General features: G+C 32.2%; 2 protein-coding genes across 10 annotated transcripts; one reads left to right on the forward strand and one right to left on the reverse strand.

The window, feature by feature from the left end:
• Nucleotides 1–1,078: 1,078 nt before the first annotated feature.
• LOC106115009 (zinc finger and BTB domain-containing protein 41-like) lies at nucleotides 1,079–5,046 on the reverse strand. The gene is made up of 5 exons (XM_013308343.1): nucleotides 4,790–5,046; nucleotides 4,434–4,575; nucleotides 3,733–3,801; nucleotides 3,071–3,214; nucleotides 1,079–2,587 (listed from the first exon to the last, which is right to left on the reverse strand). The coding sequence occupies exons 1-5, from the start codon at nucleotides 4,916–4,918 to the stop codon at nucleotides 1,428–1,430; spliced, it is 1,644 nt and encodes a 547-aa protein (XP_013163797.1). The 5' UTR covers nucleotides 4,919–5,046; the 3' UTR covers nucleotides 1,079–1,427.
• Nucleotides 5,047–5,301: 255 nt separating this feature from the next.
• LOC106114924 (zinc finger protein 62) lies at nucleotides 5,302–25,970 on the forward strand. 9 transcript variants are annotated; one of them, XM_013308253.1, is made up of 6 exons: nucleotides 5,302–5,570; nucleotides 6,191–6,332; nucleotides 6,418–6,507; nucleotides 7,521–7,628; nucleotides 10,086–10,232; nucleotides 15,153–16,989. In XM_013308253.1, exons 1-6 carry the CDS (start codon nucleotides 5,433–5,435, stop codon nucleotides 16,268–16,270), a joined length of 1,743 nt encoding a protein of 580 aa, XP_013163707.1. In that variant the 5' UTR covers nucleotides 5,302–5,432; the 3' UTR covers nucleotides 16,271–16,989. The 9 variants fall into 9 exon arrangements, with proteins under 9 accessions (XP_013163707.1, XP_013163719.1, XP_013163757.1 ...); XM_013308265.1 differs by lacking the exon at nucleotides 15,153–16,989 and adding an exon at nucleotides 13,655–15,102; XM_013308303.1 differs by lacking the exons at nucleotides 10,086–10,232; nucleotides 15,153–16,989 and adding an exon at nucleotides 24,680–25,970.
• The last annotated feature ends 297 nt before the right edge of the window (nucleotides 25,971–26,267 follow it).

Raw genomic sequence — 26,267 nt, forward strand, 5'->3', positions numbered from 1 at the left:
TTTTAAAACAGGCCTTTAACATGTTGGAATAGATTTCTGTTATCCCATTTAGTTCGCGCGGTTTCGTCAAATTAATAAAAACACCTTCGGCATGACAACAACGACATAAGTCGCCTTCCAACTCCCAGTTTTCAGACATTTTGAATTACGATACCAATCGGTACTATTAAATATACAGAACAAACTTAATTAACAATCATTTCTTATAAATTACAAATACTACACATCAACCGCACATTTGTTTTGTTGCGGCCATATTTTCTGCTATCAAAGAGTATGTAACTATTTCGTAGTATTAACTGTTTTATACTCTTTAAGAGGTAAGAATCATGAAAAATGTTTGACAATTTAATTTTTTTTCTAGTCGTTAGAAAAAATATCTAACATTTAAAGAATAACATTAAAAAAAGAATTGGACTCCATTTTATAATATAATGGAAATATAATTATTTCCAATGTACTCATTCAGCGCCATCTCTTGTCACAAAAGTATTTTGTTCAAATACCTTCAAACAAACATCCATCTATCCATTTTAACATTCGCATTTGTTCGCATTTATAATAATAAAAAGATCAGTCAGACAAAACTACCTACTGAGCACCAGATGCAAGAAAGTGGAAAATGGTAATTCTTCTGTTAGGCGGCCGGCACTTAGGGTCTTTTAAAAAAAACCCGCAAGACTTTTATTTAACTCTACGAATTTATATTTCGACTGTGTGGTCTCCGAATCCGGATTGTGTGTTTAAATCGCGAGCTTTAGATTCTGACTAAGTTAAAAATGTAACTGTACCTACAAGGTAAACTAATTTAGCTGATTGCAATGGAAAAACTTCGTCAGTGTTCATTTGCTGACTGTGCAGCCTTTGCATAACAGGTAGGGTTATTACAGTTTCAATAAAAAATAAAGCAATATTTATTTTTTAAACATTTAATAAATATAACCAAAAGAACGCACTTAAAGTTGCTCTGATAAGTAACTTAAAAACATAAATAATACACAATATAACATCTTATATTATTAATATTTAATAATGTTATTTTTCTTTATTTAATTAAAAAAGACTATCAAAACCGGAATGTATTCACAGGTGGAAAAAAAAATAGTCTATGAGTTATACAGTCTACAGAGTACTTGATTTATTATTACTAATCAATCTTAATCATGCTGACATCTATAGCAAGCAAATGCAATTTTTCCCCCCATTATTGTGACACTATCGCTGATATCTATAAATGGATAGGTCATTAATTAGAAAGGACAGTATTTTCAACGTTCGAACAAAAATGTGCCTGTTTAAGTTCCAAACAGTTAATTCCATATCTGTTATTAGTTCCAATCCTCTCCACCACTATCAAGCGCCAAAATGGCGTAGATCAAATAGGCACAAAATACCGCGGTTTATAACCTTTCCATAGTCAGTGGACATTACGAATTGTTTACTCTATTTTGACTTTCCTCAAATTCCGCTAATGTCAAACCGTGATTTGACAACATATGGCTTTTCAAACTACATTTCTGTACAAAAGCCGAACTACACAATCTACATTTGAAACGTCTATCATTATTATGAATTCTCATATGTTCTCTTAAAGTTTTCTTTCTTGTGTAACGTTTTTTACACACCATACATTGATATATTCTCTCACCATTATGCGTAATCATATGATCATTTAAGAAGCGTTTTATGAAAAACCCTTTGCCGCAAATCGTACAAATGTGATCTCGTTCCATTAAATGATTTTGTTTTATATGTGAAGTTAATTTCGATTTTAATATAAACGTTTTATCACATATATTACATTTATAATTAGATGAATTATGTTCGCTAAATAAATGTCTATTACGTTGATAATAACTTGTAAAAGATAATTCACAATACGGACAATTAGTTATATATCTTGTTGAATTATTATGTGTATAATTAATATGAAATTTCATTTTAACTAATGTATTAAATACTTTATCGCAATGATTACATTTATATGTACCAATATCGTGAGTTTTCATATGAGTTTTTAAACTGTTTTGATTCATATATCCCATATCACATATATTACAGGTAAAATATCTATAATGTCCGTTCATATGTTGTAGTAATGTTTTAAATGTTTCGTATGTTGAATTACATAATACACAATTATATATTTGTGATGTTTTTAATTTGACTTCGTAAACACAATCGTTTATGTTTGGATAGAATTTTATATTATGTTCCGTGACTAAATGTGTTTTTAAATCTTTTATATATATCATTTTATTATCACATAATGTACATTTCAAATCTGTTATATCAATTTTTAATGTTATTTCACCTTTTCTTGTTTTATATTGATTATTGTTCGATTTTTTATGTATTTCGTTATAATGTGTTTGTAATTCGTTTATTTCTCGATATGTTTTTTTACAAAAAGCACACACTATCCCCATAATTGTTTTCTGTGAGAATGGTAAACAATTTGAGTATTTTAATATATTATTAAGATTTATTATCTGTTTACTTTTATCGTTTAAAAAATTAAATTTCACATTATTCGAGGATTTTACAATACCAAGTGATATTTTTCTACATGAATCGTTACGGCAATCTGGAAATAAATTAAAAAATTATAGCTATTCGTACTTTTCTAAACTAACCGTTGATTTCTGAGACCTTATTCATCCATATCTTTGACAAAAGAGAGACAATATGTTTGAAATGGATCTGTTGGTCTCAGAAACACAGTCTGTAGTGGTAAAAGAGGGTAAATAGATACAAAACAAGGGTAAGTGTCATATGTACAGTGAGATTCGGTCTACTATATGTTTCCACTGAGGGTCTTAGAGCCTAACCTAAGTCCTAACTAGGTCATAGTGAATGCTGGTCCAGTGCAAAACACTTCACGCATTTCTTTTGAATTTCTTCACAAATATGTGCAGCATCACAATGTTTTCCTTCACCATAAGAATGTAGGATAAATGTAAATGTGTATGGAAAAACACATTGGTACATGACGGGATTCAGACCCAGGACTGCAGATTACAAGTCAAGTGCTAAATCCTATCCAAGAAATTATTTCTATCTGTGTTACCTTTTAGAATAAGTTTCTTTTCATTCTTGATTTCCATTTTACTTTCTATAGTTTTGCCGTTGGTGACATCTTTGGGTTCAATCACTTTGGAAATAACCTCATCTCCTTTCATTAATTCATCATCCAATAATTCTTCCTTTAAGTCTGGAAAAAAAATCTAATAAGAATAAAAGTAGAACAGAGTTAGACGGAATAATTATTCTTTCCATAGACATGAAACTGTTCTTTTTAATAAACATACTTTTAAGTTGCCGTTTGGAACATGTCTATTATTATTTATAAATTGAGTAGCTGGCATCCGCGATTCCGTTCGTGCGGGATTAAAAAAAAACTTAATTAGTGACCTGTGTTTGTCTAGGCCATGTTCTACATCTATGCCATTATTAAAAAAGATCCATAAGTCGCTCTGGAGATCCCTTCTTACTTTTAAGAAACATCCATCCATCTAAACATTCGCATTTATAATATTAGTAAGTTATAATCTGTATTTTGCCCGATTAAGAGGTACTTTTTTTATAAAATAGTTAGGATTGTAAGGGTTTTAGGCAGTATTCTGTAATCCAATTAATCTGTTTGTTGGACATTGCCCTGAAAAACATTTGGAGGATTTGCACAAGTCTCTGTCTATTTTTAATAGTCAAAAATTTAAGAAATTATCTCACCATAATCAAAATCATTTCCATCCTCAAGATCGGAACACTCCAGCTTCACTAATGTGTCATCAATTTCATCTAAAATTTAAAATAATACATAAAACTCCTAATTAAAATGTATAGTCACCAAATAACATTGGTAGAGCCCGCTTTAACATCTTCGTACGAATTGTCCCGGCTCGCCCGGTGAAATACCACGACTACACAGACGACAGGCGTGAAGTGGAAGCAATTCCGCGTTTCGTCTGATGAGTGTGCGTCACGGAGGCCTAATTTAGTCCTCTTTCCCTTTCCCACCCTTTTTCTTATGAGGAAGGGTTAGGAAGTGGAAGTGAACTTTCTGGATGAGAGAATGCATGGAAAGAGAAAGTGTTTTCTTTCTGTGCATCCTCTCCTCCGTCGATTAAAGGTAGGCAACGCATATGCAATTGCGTATGTCAATGGGCAACGGTCACTTCGCTATTTCAGCGATTTCAGGTGGCCGCTGGCTCCTTTGCCACCTTATGATATGAAAAAACAAACAGCGGTCATGATGCTATTTCACTTTTAATGTTATATTGTGGATATTTTTAGGAAGGAAGAGCTGGTCTAACAAAAAATCTCACATTTTATATCAAGATCCTATTAAAGATGTCCTGTATCGTAAGACAGGACAGAACTTAGTTTATTATGATGAAAATATTTTTTGCTAAGATTATAATATTATATACCTTTGATATATAACTTTGTAAGTGTAGTCTCGAATTTCTTTTGGCACTGGATGACCTGTTCCTTAAAATCTGCAGCATTACAGAGTCTGGAGACGCACTCATCACATATACCGTCATCAGATCCATTGCTGCTTACAGGTAGCTGGAAAGTACAAATTATGGTTTGCATACTTTTTTGGAATTCTACCAATTGGAAATTAATTGACAATTTTCTCTTTGACCATGTTATAGAAAGAAAAAAAAATCTTTATAATGTACAAATAATACTATTTTATCGGTCATTTTTCCTAAATCAAATCGATAAGTTATACCGAAATACTTAATTGATATTTTTAAAAACAAGAGACAATATTTACATGTATTTCGAAGCATTTTTTCAGTAGATCTTCATATATTTCAGCTTTTCCTAGACGCGTATATGTTGTTTTAAGCTTTTTATCAGGTGGCTGTGCCAGACAGCATCGGCACAAACTATTATTGTTCATGGTTATTATTTTTCATCAAAAATTATATACACATAATATTGAATTCCTTCTAACGATGTGGAATATAAATAATCAATAATAAACTTTTATTTTCGTAAATCAATTTATTGACATTGACGGATCTACAGTGTTGCACTTTAACATAACAATGAAAAACCAATTTAAAATCGGTAAATGAAAGAAGCCAAAAAAAGTATTAAAATGTTCACAAAACTTCGATTTCTTTTACATATAAGTCATTGTTTTTGCAATAAAAAATTTAAGAATTGACAAAATTAAAATTAAGATTGCATCTAATTTATTTTTTATATCCGTTTTTTATAGAAATAAAGTTTTCCGATCATAATAAACTACATTTCTGTTTCTGAACGTCATTTTTCTACTTATGAAAATGGCGGAATATCACAGTACGGCGTCGATTAAGTTTCTTTAGATTTAAGATAGTGTTTTAGTATAAATGTCGATAGTATAAGATTAATAATAGTGGAAATAACGAAATAGTGTAGTTAATAAAATGGAGACTAAAGGAATCGACGGCATGTGCCGGTGTTGTGCTTCGTCTGGTATTTTCAAAGACATGTATGCGACGTATAATTGGATGGGCGAAGACGAGATTTATGCAAATATGCTACAATATTGTTTTGATATAACAGTAAGTAATATCTAAAGATTATGAAGCTATCATAGCGTAGTTCTTATATTATATTTTTTCAGTAAATTATTGATTTATTTGACAAAGGTTTTTACAGTCCACAAAATGGCAATTGTTTCATTATGTTTGCACGTAACTATAACTTTTAAAACAACGAAATATTTCAGATGCTTAAATTATGTCTTAAGAGACTAAAATTATTTGTTTATTTATCAAGATACATTTCTGACTGACAAGTCATTTTAGACGCGTTATAATTTATGTACTGAGACATGGATAAATTACGATGTCTTATGTTTAGCCAGTATTAGCATATAAGAATTTAAACTTTTTGCATTATTGAACTCTAATTTTGCATTTTATTAATTGGCTGTCTGAAAAAAATCTTTTCCATTGTCTAGTCTTCAACAACTGAATGTATTTTGATGAGTGAGGTGTCTTTCTATTCATATTCTTCCCCCGAGTGACATACATTACTAGCTGTTGCCTGTGACTCTCATCACAGGTTTAAAAAAAAGGTAGTAGCCGAAAATTTCATTAAAATTATTCAAGCCATATTGTAGAAGTATGGTAACTAACATTGTCATGAGAATAATATATATAACAGATTTTTTTTGTAGTTATCAACAGCAGAAGACCAGAACAATGGTGGTATTTGTGAGGTATGCATCACACAGTTACGTAATGCTGCAAACTTCAAGAAGCAAGTCCAACAGACTGAGGTGCAGTTCAAGAAGTTGTTGGAACGAAAAGAATTTAGTCGTAAGTAATATATCCAATTGGAGTGCTCTTGTCTTTATATTTTACGTTGATAGTCTCATTTTAATATTTTTATTATCTGTTGCAGCTAAACCGGTGAAAATAGAAATAACAGATATGACAGAATTAATGGATGATGCTATCCACTCTGATAATGAAATGTCTGATTCCGATGCAGGTTAGTATGTCTTTATATTTTTCACACACTTATCAACAATGGTAGATGCCCGCATTGGTTGCATGAATGGATTCTCCTGCTGCAATTCCATGACCACAGAGAAAACATGCCTCAAGTGGAAGAAATTCCGAGCACAGTCTGATAAGTGTGTTCTGGATGTCTAATTTTAGTTATTTTAATTGTAGTCCTTTTCCTTCCCACTATTTTATTGTAAACAAAGGGTGGGATTGGGAAGTGAATTTGACAGAATAAAAGTCATCAATAAGGGAATGTCTTATTTCTGTGTGTCCCCTCATTTGTTGGTAAAGGTTGGTAGCACATCTGCAATTTCAGATGTCTATGGGCTAATATAGGTGCCTGCTTGCTTTTTGCCAATCAATAATTTAAAAAAAAAACCTAGCATGTTGAGAGGTTAGTTAGGAGATCTTGTGTTTGACATACCGCTACTGATCTTTTGTGATTTAGTTATGCCGACCAGATCAGATAACTTTTAGGCTAAGATTATAATTTAAAGTATACTGTTCAAGTTATCATCAACATGCCCGTATTCCAACGTAGGCATTGTATGTACTCCATATGTCTCTGTCAACTGTCATATCTGAATCTACCCCCTACTTACGCATATTCTCTTTCACATACATATTTCTTTGGTCTTCCTTTACTTTTGTGGGCACACATTAAATCAATGGTATTCAGTATTTACCATTCAAGCCAGAATCCATGAGAACAAAATATTTATCTTGCTTATAGAGGTTTCTCGCTGACATTGCCATTTTCAAACTTTAATTTTCTACTATTGGCAATCTACGTTGCAGGATTTATATGACTACTAGCTCTCGCTTGCGAATCCGTGCGCGGAATTAAAAAACAACTCACAAATAGTAATCATGCCAAATTTCGCCAAGATCTGTTGAGTCGTTCTGAAGATACCTTCTAACATCTAAACTTTCGCATTTATAATATTAGTTAGATATTTGTCTATTTTACTTAACCACTACATTTTACTATTACAGAATTTTCTGTTAATATAAAACGAGAGAGTCCGGAGCCAAAAGCTAAGAAGAGAGCGAAAGCGACAAGTTCCAGAGCTGATGATGATACCGGCGAACCATCAACAAAACGTAAGTGTTTAGTTTGAATTATTGGTGACAGTGGCCATGTTCTTATGCACGGAGAAAGAAAAATTGAATAAAATATTTATAGCTAGGTTTTTTGATAATTAAAAAGATTTCACCCGGAATTAAAAACAATAATTTTGTTGAGTTATATGGATCACTTTAATCTTATCTTATAAATGTTTGGATGGATGGATTTTTGTTACAATGTATCCACCAGAATGTCTGTGTGGATCTTGCTCAAATTTATCATAGACTAGCTGTTGCCCGCGACTCCGTTTGCGTGGAATGAAAATAAAAAACTTAATTAGTTTTCGGCCATTATTGGAATTTTTCTCTACTTTTAAACCTTCCTTAGACCTCCATGAACATTTCAAGAGTAAGATAAGATAAATCTGTTCTGTTCTCGTGTTTTAACGAGACTAACGAACAGCTATTTATATATATAGATGTAAAATGTAGTCTGGAAGAATGCATAGACTACTAATTAAGTTTCTTTTTTTTAAATAAGAGCTGCATCGCCCGATAGGATGACTACTAGTTAAATATTTCTAGAAATAATCCTAAATCTAATAGGAATTTTACTGGTCTTATTCGAATTTATGATATTGTTGTTTTCAAAGATAAAGCTCGAGATATTTTAATTTTTAAATAATGTCGCATGGGAACATGGTCACTGGATCACTTTGAAAGTTATAAGGAAAGCCATCATTTAATAGAATATATCAAGTTTAGAGGCAATGTAGTGCCCCCACCGAGACGAGGCTTAACCAATTTAAAATATAGTGTAATTTATCTGTTTTTAATGCATTTTTTTTTACTTAGTTACGTCGAAAATTTACTGTTGAGAGAACCCAGTTACAAAGGAACATGTTATTTTTTTTTATATAAAATGAACAATTTTTTTTTAAATGGCGTCTTTCCTAATATCTTTTATGTAATTTTTCTTGTTTTAAGATGTTTATGACAGTGTTGCAAAATGATATCCCGCGAATTGCGTTTAAAAAGTTTTTTTTTAATTTTTCCGTAAAATAAAGACGAAATATCGTAATTTTTGGCCGCGATATCATTTTGCAATTGTTTTTTACAAAGCTTATGTATCAAAAAGGGTTTATTTTTTAATTTTTTTTAATATATATGTATAAATTTTCTATGCCATTTCTTTTTTTAAAATTAGAAGTATAATATGAACTTTTTTTTGCTTATTGATGGATTTTAATTAATGTTTTAAACCAAAATTTGCGTAAAATGAATTTCTATTATCAAAATCTTTTCGTCTATAACATATTAAACACAAAAACACACTAGACTCGTAAACGAAAGTTTTTTAATGCAAATATTTGCTTATATTGGTCCAATTTGATACCCTTGTGGTACACCATACAATTATTTCGGTTTTTATTAACGTATAGAATTTCAAACTTTATCCCAACTGTGCATATTATTACGAGGATAAAGTGATACGATATCAAGAATTTAATTTGGATATTTCGGTATTTTTTGTATGGGTAAGTAGTAACTCACTTAGTCAAACGCTCTTGTGAAATCGATGACAATTTTTTTTTGAATTTTTTTTAAAACTTATAACTTCTAATAATAAACATAAGTTTGATAATGATTTTAATACAACTTTATATAATTTTATTTATTTAGAAATCAAGTACAATAACGTATATTGTAATTTAAAATAAGTTTTTATGTTATGAGTCAGTATGACATGTAGTGGTCACTTATTAAAAATAACGGATTAATTCATGTGTACATCAGGTACAGACTAATTTAATGAAACTAGTCGATATTTACTAGTTAACCAAAAGTCAATAATTTAAGACATTATTGATTAGAATCATTTGACGCGCTTTCGGTACCAAGTCAAGTGTCAGATTAGTGAGGGGACATAAACGTTGATATTTTAGTAAGGCTAGTGTTGCGACACATCGACACACTATCGGATTTTCTTCCTAACAGTTAGTAATAGTTTATCAAGCCCTGAGATACGCATAGGTGTAGAACAAAGCCTAAAAGAATACATAAGCTACTAACTTAGATTGTTAATTCTGGGCGGACGGAATCGCAGGTTTTAGCTAGTTTTATAACTATAGAACGTGTATTCATTGGATTTTACTGCATAAAAATATTGTTTTTAACACTATAAGTGTAATTGGAGTAAGCATATGGAATAGTAATGTTTCAGTCTCAGGTTCAAAGCCTAGCCTACTAGTTGTTTATTGTCAGACATATTTGTCAATGATACGGCTTTCAATGTCTGCGTTCAACACATTGCCTAGGCAAAATTATCAAGCATTTAATTTATCTAGTAATTTTTCAAAGGATAAAAACTTGAAAAGAACTTCATGATATATCTTAATTGTTCAACTTTAAAACAACAGTGGAAGAAATAAAGAAGATATAGAGAAGAGAATGGATCGGTGATAATTGAGATGTGCCCGTTTGTTGTTATAGGAACTGATTTGGAGCCTTCAAAGCGCAGAAAGAGGAGTAAGAAATCAACAGAAAGCGCAACACCGGAACGTATAGAACATAGAGTTAATTTGACATCAATACTGCAGCATTCGAATGCAACACCATTCCGTGATAAAACAATGAGAGGTTTCTCATGTTTATATTGTGCTAAATATTATCAAAATATTGAAGATCTACGTAAACATACGTCTGAACAAATGGAAAAAGATAAAATTAATACAATGATTGATTACAAACTCAGTTATAATCCTATAAAATTAGATATAACAGATCTCCGTTGTACCATCTGTAGTGCAAATATGAGAGATCTTAATGAATTAAAAGAGCATTTAGTTAATATACATAATAAAGTTATATATAGAAATATAAAAGATATAATATTACCTTTTAGATTAGATAATGGGCATAACTTCACTTGCGTTATATGTTCAGTTGTGCATATATCTTTTAAAAATTTATATCATCATATGAGTAGTCATTATAGAAATTATTGTTGTAAAAAATGCGGTGCTGGTTATATAACGATAGCTGCATTAAGGAAACACGGTAAAACACATTATCAAGGCAATTTCCCTTGTGGTTATTGTGATAAAGCTTATACGTCTTTAACAAAGAAACGTAACCATGAAAAAGGTGTACATACAGGTGGATGGCTGAGGAACAAATGTCCCCATTGTCCTGAAATATTCGTTAGTTACTATGACCGTAGTGAACATCTTGTTAAAGTACATAATGAAACACCAATATTATATCCATGTAATGCGTGTAATAGAACATATAAGAAGAAATTCGAATTAAATAGACATATAAAACATCATCATTTGCAACAGAAGAATTATTTATGTGATAAATGTAACGCAAAGTTTTTCTCAAAGCGTGGTCTAGTTGATCACATGTTGCGTCATACTGGTGCAGAGTTGTGCGCGTGCGATGTTTGCGGCAGATCATTTTCTAGAGCACGCACTTTGAGGGAACATATGCGTACACATGATGATGATAAAAAGTTCCAATGTGAAGTTTGTAAGAAAACTTTTATGCAGAAATGTAGTTTGAAAAGTCATGTTCGGTTACATCAAGACGATTTAGATATATTCAAAGAGTTTGATGATGTGAAGCATCTGATAGATAATAGGGAATTGACCTTGAAACAAATTGCAGCTGAGAATAAGAAGAAAGCTGATGCCCAGAAGATTATTGAACAGTTGTCATAGTTATGGATCTCGATAGTTTTATATTAGGTGCATTTCACACTTTTATTTTGAATTTCGTAATAAATCTAGATATTTTAGTATAGTTTGTCTATTTAAGATGGATTAGTTTGACAATTCACTAGATATGGGTTGATTAAAATCGATTATGAAAATTTTTCATTAACAATATGAATGAAATTGTTTCTTTTTACGCTAACTTTTTTTTTAAACTACCCAAAAAAAATAAAATTAAAAACAAAAGTTTAAATTTCGAGAAAAAAAAGAACTGTTTTTAATGTTTTTTTATTGCCCCTAGACAGCTAAATGTCTTTGATAAATTAAAAGCAATAAAATACCTACGTTATAGTATTTATTTGTAGTTTGTGTAAAGTGGCTCAGGAGTTAAGCACTTGACTTGCAATCTATAGGTCCTGGGTTCGAATCCCGCCATGTACCAATGGGTTTTCCATTTCCGATTTACATATGTACATTTATCCGATGTTACTGTGAAGGAAAACATCGTGATGCTGCACATATCTGAGAAGAAATTCAAAGATATGTGTGAAGTCACTGCACTTGGTCAGCGTGGTTGACTATGACTTAATCACCCCTAACTTAGGATAGGCTCCGAGCCCCTCAGTGGGGACATATAGTGAGCTGATGATGATAGTATTTAATTTTCGATAAACTTTATTACAAGACCGATTCTCGATTCGATAGTTCATAGTTGTTCGTTATGTACACTCCGACACTATAACATCCATTAAGTACAACATTAATCCTCATACAAAATTAATTTGATACTTTATAGGCGTCAGTTGTTAAACTAATCTATCTTAAATAGACACTATAAACAATATATGTTTGCTTATGAAAAGTTAGATTTTAGTTTGTAATATGGCTAGATTTTTTAAAGACGAAATTAAAAATCTATCGTTTAACTATGTACATAGGTGCAGTGATAATTGAATTTTAATTATCAGCCATAGATTGTACAAATAAGTTTCTTTTATTGCAATTCTTATTTAATAAAGGCCATAGATTTATAGCTGATAGATACGAAATTCAGAGCAAAAAATCGTGGTCAAATTAAATCTTTTGAAGGGCTTTTGTTGGGACAAATTACCTCTGTGTTGTAATTTACACAAAGTGATTGGATTGACTTTCGTTTAGACGTCATATTTGTATGTAATGCTCCATATCTATCTGTATACATTTAATATTGGAATGTCTGTATGCAATATTGAAAAAAAAACATATTACGCGAATATGAAGTATTTGCGTTGGTAAACGAATAATCGTTTTTTTAAATTTTTGTCTGTATGTTTGTTTTGGGTAGTCTCTGAAACAGCTGGACAGATTTTGACGGGACTTTTACTACAAGATAGCTTATGTATGCGAAAGTAACTTGGGCTATTTTTTTTATTCTTTGCTGACTAATTTTCGGGTAATCGGGTCATATACTTATTTATACATTTGAATCTTTGAATTGACTACGGCCTATTCACCGCTAACTTAGGGTAGGCTCCGAGCCCCTCGGTGGGGACGTATAGTGAGCTGATGTAGGTACATTTGAATGTTTAAATCCAGTTTTAGGACATCCGAGTAATGTAAGGTGTTTTGAGTTTTATAAGGGTGAAAAGCTGTCTTTGTCTATTCTCTATGATGGTGTTACTATTGTGAATTTAGGTTCTGTATGAGAACTTTAAAACTATTATTAAAGCAAAGCATTCTTGACAGCAAAAAGTTGTAGTCGAATAAAACTAGATGGCGCTGTTTATATTGAAAACGACGCTATCAACATTTGAATTTATGCGAAGAAAGAGTTAGCTATAGTATATTGAACCGTATTATGTTTTATGACCTTTTCTTTTCAATAAACCGGGGATACAAAGTTATTTGATGGTAAAAATAATATAGGTACTACAAAATTATCTTGCCCGGTGAGTGCTGTCTCATGTCAAGTACAGTATGACACAGATCTTGTGACGTTTATGACTGGGCGTTAAGTTTTTATTTAGTAACTTATGCCCACCGGGTCAGATAATTTAGTAGATCTATGTACAGATCAGTAATTTAGTGTAAAGTAATTCATTTTGACAAAATGTATAGATTATATTATACATTTTTAAGCTGATTTTTCTTTTATTGTTTAACAACCTTTTTTGGAAGAATTAGAGAAGAAAAAGATGAGAAGTGCGTTCAGAAACTTGGTGACAAGCGATTGTTTTGACTTATTCGGTGTTTTTCTTTTTTGGATAAGTTTTTCGGTGTGTAGTGCACGTGAATTAAATGTGATATTTATATATGAGCTTAATAATGCGACGGCCTGTCAATACGTTGATTTTTCTTTTATAGGCCACACAGCAGTGACCCGAAGACGGGTAAAGGGAGTCGACGGGAAAATTAAAACTACCCATACTGAAAAAATCTTATCGGAAATGCAAAAGCAATGGCATAATTTAAGAACAATATTAAAATATTCAAATGCAACACCATTTAAAGATAAAAATGATGCTGGGTATATTTGTGCGTATTGTTTCAAGACATACCCAGATCCAGATGTATTAAGAAATCATACGCAATACCAACATGTTAAAGAAAAGCCGACGTACAAAGCTGGTTCAGCATTGAGTTGTTTTGCGGCATTCTTAGATATTGTCAATTTAAAATGTACTATTTGCGATCAAGGAATGGATAATTTGAAAACGCTATCAGAACATCTAATGAAAGTACACGATATGAAATATTATGTTGGCCTAACTGATTATTTCCAACCCTTCAAGTTGACACAGGAACAGCTAATGAAATGTTGTTTATGTAACGAAGTGTATCATAATATGAAATTGTTATTCCAACATATGAATGTACATTATAGGAATTTTATATGTACTATATGTGGGGCTGGATTTGTTAATAGTTTTAGACTGAGTAGACATGAGACGACGCATGCTAAGAAATCCAGTTACCCATGTAGACAGTGTGGTCAAACATTTGCAGCGGAGTCTAAGAAAAAATCACACGTTAATACAGAACATAAAGGTATAGCTGGTGATAGTGTTTGTCAGATATGTAAAGCTAGGTTTAAGAATTACTATCAAAAAACAAGGCATATGATGCAAATGCATAATGCAGAAGGTATAAAATGCGATGTTTGCGATAAAAGATTTAACCTCAAATCTAATTTGAAGCTGCACATGAGAAGTGTACATTTAAAAGAACGTAAATTCGAATGTTCTGAATGTAATATGAGATTTTTTGTAAAACGCCATATGATTGGACATTATTTAGCAACTCATACTAATGAAAGAAAATTCAAATGTGATATTTGTGGGAAAGCTTACGCGACGGAGAATAGTAGAAGGAAACATTTGAAGAAAAATCATGGAATATCAAAGACTGTGTAACACATGAGTACATTAATAAGCTTAGCGGAAATAGGCATTTAGTATTTGTATATTGATGTTTCATAGTATTATAAGTGTGATATATAATATTGAATTTCATTTATAACCTTTTATAATTTAATATGAAATAATTTTGTAGTATTTCTATCGGAAATAGCAAAATTTGTCCAACTTATAAAAATGGAATTAATGAGTTTGTGTTGCCTGCAAATGGACCGTTTCAAATAAGTCGGAGAGTCGCGGAAAGTCTTTTAAATGCAAAAATAGGCAGTTATGTTAGGCATTTATTATAGTTGCTATGTTTGTTCGAATTGTAACATTGGTTTGGTGTAGATATACAAAAAATACTTTTTCTTATAGAATTAACAATGTAACGGTGGATTTATTAATTGATTCAATTACAGCCTTTGAAGAAATCAAAGTCAATAACATGTAATTTTCTCTTGTAGGAAAACATCGTAAGATAAGAAAAATCGGAACAGAATCAAGCGAATTAAACGATAAAAGCAGGGGTCATGAATTAATGAAACATAGAAATAATATCAGAGAGATATTAAAATGTTCCAATGCAACACCTATAAGATGTCATGTAGGCATTGGTTACGCGTGTGCATTCTGTGATAAACAATATCCAGACCCGAAGGACCTAAAGAAGCATACATTAGAAGAACATGATTCAAAAACAAAGCGGAAGTTTATGGAAGGAAAACAAATGTTTTCTTATATTGTAAAGCTTGATATTACCTCTTTGATATGTAACCTCTGTGGTACCAACATACCCACATTAGAACAATTAATAGACCATTTAATTAATGTACATAATAGAAAATTTTATATTGACATCAATAATCATATATTACCATTCAAATTTGATAATGATCTGTTACTCAAATGCGTATATTGTGTGAGCTTTTTTAATAAATTCAAAGCTCTATTGGAACATATGAACATACATTATAGGAATTACGTCTGCGATGTTTGTGATTCGGGATTCGTAAATAAAAATATATTATTGAATCATTCAGAGGCACATAAAAAGGGTGTATTCAAATGTGATTACTGTGATAAAGTATACGATACTTATCGTAAGAAGAAATCACATGAAAAAGCTGTCCATATACATTTAAATATGTTGAACAGATGTGGATACTGCAATGAAAGATTCAATACTTACAGTAGAAAGTTGGAACATTTGGTTAAAGTTCACGGCGTACAATCGCCAGCATTGAAATGTCAGGCTTGCGACAAACAATTTGAAACACAAAAATCTCTAACAGTTCATGTGAAACGGGATCACTTATTAGAAAGGAGACATGAATGCAAGATTTGCGATATGAAATTCTTTGTGACTCATCAATTGCAGCAGCATATGATTAAGCATACAGGTTTGCCTAGTTTTGTATGCGAAGTATGCCACAAAGCGTATAAGCGTAGAAAGACATTGAAAGAACATCTTCGAATCCATGCTGATGATAGACGGTTTAAATGCGAACATTGTGGTCAAGCGTTTGTACAGAAATGCAGCTGGCGAGGTCACATGCGTGCGAAACATGGAGAAGCAGTGTAACAATTTAAAAAGTATTTATAAAAATATAAATTAATATCTATTTATACTAATAAAGTCTATGAAATGGACCTCTTTGCTTTCAATTTAACAATGGCAGATGCCAACAACATTGTATGCACGAATGTGTCGGCTTGGCCGATGCAATACCAAGACCCAGAGGACAGGCGTCAAATGGAACTAATTCAGCGTTTCGTATAAGACCTAAGGTTACTCTTCTTTCCTGTCCTACTCTTTTCTTTTAAGGATAGGATAGGGAGGGAAGTGAATAATACAGATCTACTCTGTCGTTTAACGGTAGCAACATCTGCAATTGCGGATGTCTATGAGTAGAAGTCGCTTCGCTATTTCGTCGTATCCACCGCCGCTTTGCCGCTTACTCGTTTGCCATCTTGTAATAAAAAAATGACATTAGTGCTTGTTTTCCACTACTAACGTTTACGGAGGTACACTCGCGTTCGTTCATGGTATAACACCTCTATCGATAAGCTCAGCTTAAACCCATCGGGCAACCAATTTTTTTTCTTATTGGGCGGAATGATCTTTTTGGTCGGTGGATCAGTGAGTCAAGCGGAAGTCGAAAGCTACTACGTTATATAAATATTAATTCAGTTTTTATGGACATCATTACCTCCGACTATTGTCTATTGAAATTTTACCAATTTCGGGAAAAGCAAAAGAAAAAGGACGGATGAAGTGTTTTCTTCATATATTCAAAGGATGAAAAGATTAAACGCTTTCAAAATTCATTAAAATCTCCTTTTGTTTGTAGGTACACGTCCTACCAAAAGCGAACTGAAATATGAAAGCCTTAGCCCTGAAGAGATTAAGGAACGAAAAGTAAAGGTTGATAATAAATCTGTACCTAAGAAAGGGATAGAATTGTCTAAACATAGAATGAATGTGCGCGAAATTTTAATCAATTCGAACGCCACACCGATCCGATGTTTTGGTGGTGTTGGGTACGCCTGCAGCTTCTGTACAGATGAATATCCAGATCCCGCAGATCTTAAAAACCATACAATAACCTCACATAAAAATATATCGAAATTCATGAAAGGAAAAGATCTATATAGATTTCTTGTTAAATTGGACATAACAAATTTAAAATGTAAACTTTGCAAGAGCACTATAGACAATCTGGAACAATTAATTGATCATCTTCGTAGTAAACATAATAAATTAATATATGATATAAAACATCAAATATTACCATTTAAATTCGATAGTGAAACGTTACGTTGTTTTATGTGTTCAAATAAATTTCACAAATTCAAAACTCTACTCGAACATATGAATGTTCATTATAGGAATTATATATGTGAAGTTTGCGACGCTGGCTTCGTCACCAGAGGTATTATGATTAATCATTCGGAATGTCATAAATTGGGTTCATTCGCATGCGATTATTGTAACAAAGTGTTTGATACAATTAGAAAGAAAAAGTCCCATGAGAAATGCGTCCATATACATTCGAATCTGCTCAACAAATGTGGTTACTGCAACGAGAAATTTAGTGATTATGGAAAGAAACAGAAACATTTGAAAGATGCCCACGATGTGCCAACACGAGAATTGAAATGTGAAGCCTGTGAAAAATCATTCGTCAGTCAGAAGCAATTAAGTGTACATATTAAAAGAGTACATTTGATAGAACGTAGTCATCAATGTACGGATTGCGATATGACATTCTTTTCTTCATTTGAAATGAGAAGGCATATGCTGAAGCATACTGGCGTGAGGGATTTTGAGTGCTCAGTGTGTCATAAATGGTATGGTAGGAGACGAACATTGCAGGAACATATGCGTATCCATGCGGATGATAGACGATTTAAATGCGAATATTGTGGACAGGCGTTCGTACAAAAGTGTAGTTTAAGGGGACATATGCGAGCGAAGCATGGTGATAAAGATTAACTTGTCATCAAGAATTAACAAAACGACAATTATTCGATTCAAATAAGAATGTGCTTCTCAATGAACTAATAAAAATATACTATAGTAGAGGTTTAACCAAATATTTTCGTTAATATTATTTTTGAAATCAGATATGGAGATTAGAAATAAACATTTTTTTAAATATTCCGGTTTTACTGACCCTACTTTTTCTATTTGAGATCTACGTTGCCACAAAAGCAGTAACCGTAAATTTGATAACCAATTTAATTTTCTCCTAGTTTTTGACTATGGGAAAGGGAACAGTTTGTGCTTGACTCTGACAGAACTAATATTAATAACAAAGCCTCTCAGCAGGCCAGATAAGTTTGTTAGATTATATACAACTACTTTTATTTTTAAAAATATATGTATATCTCTGTAAACAAAACTCAACGTTTGTCCTCCATTGGTAGCTAAACATTAGTACGGCGTTCAGTAGTCCGAAAGGCTGCTTATCCCAAAAATATGAGTAGGAACATATCAAAAGTGAGTTTATAGATTTTTTACTTACCTTTGCGATGGATGTCGATTTCAATTTGTTAAAAAATTACTTGTGTGATCCAGTTCTATCGCTTAGAATTCCATCTCGAACTCCAGATGTGGGTTACTAATACGTATTTCTCTTTGTAGGTGTGACAGGATTGGCCAAAGTAAAGAGCCGGTTTGTTCAGAATAGGAATTCTGCAAAACCTATGCTATTGAAGTTTACGACCAGGATTACTCCTGCTTCTTCGGTTTCTAGTAAAAATTTACTGACCGAAGCCAAGAAAAATCAGCACAATCTCAGCTTAATCTTGCTCAATTCTAACGCAAATCCGATCAGATGTAAGGACAGCCAGGGATACGGATGTGCGTTTTGTACAAAGCAGTTTCCGCAACCGACAATTTTGAAAAAGCACTTTCTTGAAGAACACAATAGCGATAGGTTCATTAAATTCATGTCCAGTAAAGTCTTTGAAAACGTAGTGAAATTGGACATAACTTATTTAAGCTGTGCTCTCTGTGATACCGAATTTTTACAATTGAACGATTTCATTAAACATTTAAAATCTACCCACAAAAAGGAAGTGTACGAAGATGTTAAAAGTGAAATCCTACCGTTCAGGTTCGATACGCCAGAACTGAGATGCGCTATCTGTTCGACGGAATATACCACATTTAAGATCCTCCAAACGCATATGAACCAACACTTCTCTAACTATACTTGTAAGATCTGCGCTGGGGGCTTCGTTACTGAACGTTTGCTGCAAGGTCATATCAAACGTCACGGGAACGGCGAATACAAGTGTACTCAGTGTGACAAACCTTTCCCCACTTTAAAAAAAAGAGAGGAACATGTCCAAAGAGTACATCTCGGCTTAAATAAGAGAAATAAATGCAAACACTGCGATGAAAGATTCGTGGACTATTGGCAGAAGGTTAATCACATGGTGAAGATGCACGGGGAACCCCCAGTGGTTCTTAAGTGCCAAGCTTGCGAGCGTACATTTAATAACCAGAGGGTTCTATCAAGGCATCACAAGAAGGACCATCTTCTGGAAAGACGTTATCCCTGTTTAGAATGTGATATGAAATTTTTTACGAGAAGTGCTTTGATAAAGCATATGGCGAAGCACACTGGCCTTAGGCAGTACACTTGTGATATATGTCACAAGTCGTATGGCAGGAAGAATACATTGCGAGAACATTTGAGGATCCATGCTGATGATAGACGATATAAATGTGAATACTGTGGACAAGGATTTGTACAGAAGTGCAGTTGGCGAGGTCACATGAGGTCCAAACATGGAGAAAAGGTTTAACAAGTTATCGTTGATTAGTTTTAAAATAAAGTATATTTATACCAAACATTGAGTTTTGTTTTAGGATAATAGATTTAAAATTTTAACAGTAATATTTTGTCCTCAAATTACTGCCTAAGTGTACAGTCTAGTAAAGAGATTAAACAAGTTCAGTCCTTCTAACAGAATCCTTTTAATTCAAGTTTTGTCCACTCCAAGCACCTTTTGAAAAGGTTATCCACGCATACCACAAACATTGAACTTACTGGAATTTGTTATTTCGGCCTAAATGTTTTGATATCGTTCTTTATTATCATAAAACATATCTTTCCTTCGACAAGATGGTAAAAGAAGTTTATCTTCTTATACCATCTTGTATGATATAATAACATATCTTAAAAAAATTGTTCTTTTTCTACTAAAACCCAAAATTACTTACATGCCAATGTATCATTATATTCGCGCCACAATAAGAACGGATAAGAGAAGAATTATAGGCACTTGGTGAAGACTTAATAGACAACAACTAATTATGATTGAGATATATCAGAAGAACTAAAATTATGAAGTAGGAAACGACTAAAAGAAAATCAAATAATATATAGAATCAAGCAAAGTTGAACAATAAGAAAATGATTGACTTTTTTGTTTGTAGGTGTGGCAGGGTTGGTCAAAATAGAGAAGACTGGACTAAATGAGGATTCTACAAAACCTGTGGAATCGAAAGTTACCAGGACAAAAACGACTCCGGTTCGTAGAAACCGCGCGATAACCGATGCCAAGAAAAATAAACATAATCTGAGCATCATTCTGCGTAATTCAAACGCAAATCCTATAAGATTAAAAGATGATTATGGATATGGATGTATGTTTTGTAGCAAGAAATTCCTACAACCGCCATTGCTAAAGAAACATTTCCTTGAAGAACATAACAACGAAAACCTAAATAAATTAATATGCAGTAGCTTCAACGATATTGTTATAAAATTAGACATTACATACTTATGTTGTGTGCTCTGTGATACTGAATTTAACCAGCTGGACGATTTCACACAACATTTAAAAACTACCCACAAAAAAAATTTATACGCAGGTTTTAAAAGTGAAATAATACCCTTCAGATTCGACACGAAGGAATTGAGGTGCGCGATCTGTTCGGCAGAGTTTTTCACGTTCAAGATTCTCCAGACGCATATGAATAAGCATTTCTGTAACTATTCTTGCGAGATATGCAGCGAGGGCTTCGTATCTAAACATTTATTGCACGGTCATGTCAAACGTCATGGAGACGGTAAATACAAATGCACACAGTGCGAGAAAACATTCACAACAATAAATAAAAGAAAGGAACACGTCCAAAGAGTCCATCTTGGCTTAAACAAGAGAAATAAATGCAATCACTGCGATGAAAGATTCGGAAGTTTCTCTTTGAAAACTAAACATATGTTGGAGATACACGGAGTATCGCCAGCGGTTCTCAAGTGCCAGGCATGCGAAAAGACGTTCAACAACCAAACAGCATTAACGAGGCATCACAAGAAGGACCATCTGTTGGAAAGGCGTCATGCCTGTACAGAATGCGACATGAAGTTCTTTACCAGTTTCGATTTGGTTATGCATATGCCTAAGCATACAAAAATAAGGCAGAATACTTGTGACATATGTCACAAATCGTACGGAAGGAAGACAACTTTGAGAGAACATATGAGGATTCATGCCAATGACAGGCGCTTCAAGTGTGAATACTGTGGGCAAGGGTTTGTACAAAAATGCAGTTGGAGAAGTCACATGAGGTCCAAACATGGAGAAAATGTTTAGCAAATTATTATTGTTAAGTTTTAGAATAAAGTCTATTTATACCATAGAGTTTTAAGTTTCAAGGAAAGGAAAGTTTAAAGGAATTCTAGATTCATGGAAGATTAAATTTAAAATACCCACTTTCTACAAATATCCCGCAAATGCAAAAACCGTCTGTATAGAACGAAAATTTATGAGATTGTAAGAAGGATAAGTTCAAAATCACGACATAAATTAAATTTACAATAGTTTAAAGGTAACCAAATGTTTTTTTGTAAAGCAAAATACATTAAAAATAGTTTTTTGAGGTTGTTATTTTTTAAATTACATAACGTTACGTATTGAAGCAAGTTTTTCTTTAGTTAATTCACTTTTAAAATAATATTGTTGATACCTTATCTGAATTTTTGATAACTATCTCTATCATTATTTAGAATGTAGTGTATGCGATACAATATTTGATAAATTTGATCAATCACTACTCATCTATCCAAACATGGAATAAGGATATATACAGATATCAAGAATGAAATAATACCATTCAAATTCGACACAGAAGCATTGAAATGCGCTCTATGTGATGCTAACTTTACTACATTTAAAATTCTACAAGAACACATTAATGTATATTTCAGCATTTTTTTGCGATGTATGTAGCCTTGGTTTTAAACCCAAGCGTTATTTAATCGGACATAAACGTCGACATGGTAACGGTAGCTACAAATGTGGGTATTGCGAGAAAATATTCACATGCAATTCCAAATTACGAAGGATTCATTTGGGGTTAAACGAGAGGAATAAATGTAAATTTTGTGTTGATAAATTCGCTGATTACTGGCCGAAAGTTGTTCATATGGTTAAGAAATATAATCAACCTAGAATAATACTTACATGTCAAGTTTGTGAAAGAACTTTCTAGAACAAGAGACCATTAACATGACATATAAAGGACTATCTAATGGAGAGAAAACATGTTTGTAGTATTTGTGATATGCGTTGGTATCTTAAACATCGTTTGAAAGAATATCTTCTGGTATACACTGGTGAAAAATTTCAGTGCCACATTTGTTCCTAATGTTATTCAACTAAAAAGTCAATGAGACAGCATTTAAGATCGCATGAGAATGATAAACGATATACTTGTAATGATTGCGAACTGACTTTTGTTCGGCAGTGTACTTTGAAGGATCATATAAAAGTTAAAAATGGGATCTAACAATGTTTTCAATCTAGGTACGTGTGTACAGTGAACCTAACACGAATATTTGTGACAATTGGTACTGTAGTGTATGCATAAACGTAGTGTTGTTTGTCTCGAGCGTATATGCCATAAGAAGTCAGTCGATGTCAGGCCTTTGGACCGGCAACACGTGTCGGTACGTGAACGAGACAAATAACGCAACGAATGCTACAGGTACCTTATTGTGCAGCGCCCCTATCGGGCGTAAAGTACAATATATGATGACACGAAGGTGTTTGTCAGAAATATACGTGCTAGGCCTTCAAAAGGCTTGTGCAAAGAAAAATATTTAGCTATTTATATATTAGACATTTCAGTTAAGGTATTTTGCTACAGTTTTTTACATATCTATGACTTTGGCTGCGTAAAATGGCGTGTTTTTTAAATGTACCCAGCATTCTAATGATAAGTTTCATCCCTATTTTTCACAATTTTTCATTTAAATAAATGTATAATATTCACAGATTCGTACAAACGTAAATTAATATTGTATTTCGAGACTTATTTTCTTGTTCCTATTATTTCTAAGTCCTATAAAAATAAATGAACTTTGTATAATACGTCATAATTTATTTTTAATTACAGATACAAGATTTCAAGATTTTATGGAAGATATATCACTAAATAAGACGAATTTCACAACATTTATTACAATCAAGCCTCAGAAAAAAACGGCAAGAAGAACAAAGAAAGCAACTAAAAAAGCTACTGAATTGGAATTTCATTTTGATAATATAAAATCTATTTTAAATTATTCCAACGCGACACCATTTAAAGGTCGTATAGGATCTGAATATGCTTGTGATTACTGCACAAATAAATATAAAACACCAGCTGAATTAAAAGAGCACACATTGGTCCTTCACGAGTTGGATAAACCTGATTGTTTACGTATACAATCTCTTTCTAAATACATTGTATATCTAGATATTACTAAGTTGGAATGTAGACTTTGTAACATATCTATACCTAAATTAAAAGATCTTTTATACCATTTAAAAATAGATCATGAAGAAATAATACATTTAGATATAAAAAATCATATTGTACCGTTTATTTTTAATAATAATTTGAAATGTGTAATTTGTTCAAACACTTTTATGGTGTTTGAAGATTTGTTAAAACATATTTCTACTCATTATAAGAATTATTCCTGCGATTTATGTGATAATAAGTGGTTTATTAATAGAAGCCTATTATTAGATCATAAGAAAACTGTACATTTTATTTGAACTGTTAATATAAAAATTAATAAATAAACTCGATAAATCGACTATATTTTACCGATAAATCTAGGTGATGCATGTAATCTGTAAAGACTTCATGGCGTAGAAGTACAGTATAATCTCACTAATCTGGCACTTCGATAGATCAATACGTCAAATAATCCGGGACCTTCCGCTGCGTTTTTGACTACTAGTCTAACCTCAAAATTTATTTTTACAAGTGAATAGGTTATATTTAAAAATGTCAAATAAACGCAAACATAAGCAACTAGATTTGAATCATAAAATTTACTATGACTTTCAATATAATACAGTTATCCGTACATTCCAATAATCCGGCACCCTACGGATTTTACAGTGCCGGATTAGTGAGATTATATCGTGATATAATTTGGTATACGTGTTATAATAACCAAAGATATAATTCCAGGTGGACGTACAACGGGGTTAGAAATTAAACGGAAAAAATCCTTCATCGAAATATCATCTAAATCTCAAAAAACACGGAATTCCAGAAATGGGGAATCCCCAATTATTTTGTTAAAGAAGAAAAATGAATTGGACCAACATTTGGATAATTTGAAAGTAATATTGATTAATTCAAATGCAACTATTATACGTTGTAAAAACAGTATAGGTTTTGTTTGTTGTTTTTGTGAAAAACAATATTCAGATCCAAATGATTTAAAACAACATAATTTGCAACACGAAGACATATTTGAATCGAACTATATAAGAAATCAAACTATGCCCACGTTATTAATTAAACTAGATATAACAAATCTTTGTTGCAAGATTTGCAGCAAACGATTAATCGATTTAGACGAGTTATTCCAACATTTGGAAGAACACGAAATTAATTACGATATAAATTTAAAAAGTCATATCGTACCATTTAAATTCGATAGCGATAAATTAAGATGTGTAATTTGCAAATATATATTTAATAATTTCAAAGTACTTTTAGAACATATGAATTTACATTTCAGGAATTACATTTGTAATATTTGCGATACTGGTTTCGTGAACAAACGTATCTTACAAACGCACGCTTATAGACATAAAATAGGTATATTTCATTGTTGTTATTGCGGTAAAGAATTTAATAATAAAATAAAACAGAAAGCCCACGAAAGAGCTGTACATATTTGTTTAAATAAAAGAAGCAGATGTGGTTATTGCGGTGAAAGCTTTTCTGATTATACTAAAAAACATGAACACGAAGTTAAAATGCACGGAGTTAAACCAGTGGTAGTTACATGCTACGCTTGTGAGAAGATATTTGATAACCAACGATCTCTATCAGTTCATATAAAGACATTCCATTTATTGGAACGTTAGCTTTATGATTCAGGGGTTTAAGCTGTTATCTGCAGCTCTTGGGTTCGAATCCTGTCATGTACCAATGTGTTTTTCATATGTATATTTATCGTATGTTCTTACGGTGAAGGAAAATATCGTGATGCTGCACATATTTGAAATTCAAAGATATGTGTGGTCACATAACTTAGGCTCCGTGACCCTCAGTGGGGACCTATAGTGAGCTGATGATGAATCGAAGCCCCTTATACTTACTGTGGCTTTGAGTTCGATTCCCTTAATGGGATTATTGTGAGCTCTTGTAGCTTCGAATTTAGTATGAATGATTACAAAAAATGTAAGTAAATTATTTAACAAAAATGTAATATTGTAATTTTAAAAAGATGTGTGTTTCTGAGATTAAAATCTCAATTTAAAGTTTTCTTTGTTTTGACAAAGATAATGACAGGAATGGCAATATGTCGTACGGAGATTTCGTCTCAGAAACCAACATACACCAAATGAATACTCTTGTAAGATGTTCTGAAGGAAATTATTAAATTTAGTATAAACTAGTATAAACGCCATCTAGTAACAAATACTAGAAACCATGACAGTGTCAGAATAATATTTTGGTAATGAAAAAATGAGAATTATAATATTTTGTGTGTTATTTATTTGATTTTAAATTATTTCTGAATTTTTTTTGCATTTGTAAA

The sequence above is a fragment of the Papilio xuthus genome, unplaced genomic scaffold (genome assembly GCF_000836235.2).
Source record: "Papilio xuthus unplaced genomic scaffold, Pxut_1.1 DF829660.1, whole genome shotgun sequence".
Lineage (NCBI taxonomy): Eukaryota > Metazoa > Arthropoda > Insecta > Lepidoptera > Papilionidae > Papilio > Papilio xuthus.

Bases quoted from the DNA above. Each gene is read 5' to 3' on its own strand.
- LOC106115009 (XM_013308343.1), bottom strand. From the start codon at position 4,918: ATGAACAATAATAGTTTGTGCCGATGCTGTCTGGCACAGCCACCTGAT. The intron at 3,215-3,732 runs GTGAGATAATTT...TTTTTTTTCCAG, and splicing joins TGGAAATGATTTTGATTATG to ACTTAAAGGAAGAATTATTG. The intron at 2,588-3,070 runs GTAACACAGATA...ATTTATTTCCAG, and splicing joins AAAGAAACTTATTCTAAAAG to ATTGCCGTAACGATTCATGT.
- LOC106114924 (XM_013308253.1), top strand. From the start codon at position 5,433: ATGGAGACTAAAGGAATCGACGGCATGTGCCGGTGTTGTGCTTCGTCT. The intron at 5,571-6,190 runs GTAAGTAATATC...TTTTTTTTGTAG, and splicing joins AATATTGTTTTGATATAACA to TTATCAACAGCAGAAGACCA. The intron at 6,508-7,520 runs GTTAGTATGTCT...TTACTATTACAG, and splicing joins AATGTCTGATTCCGATGCAG to AATTTTCTGTTAATATAAAA.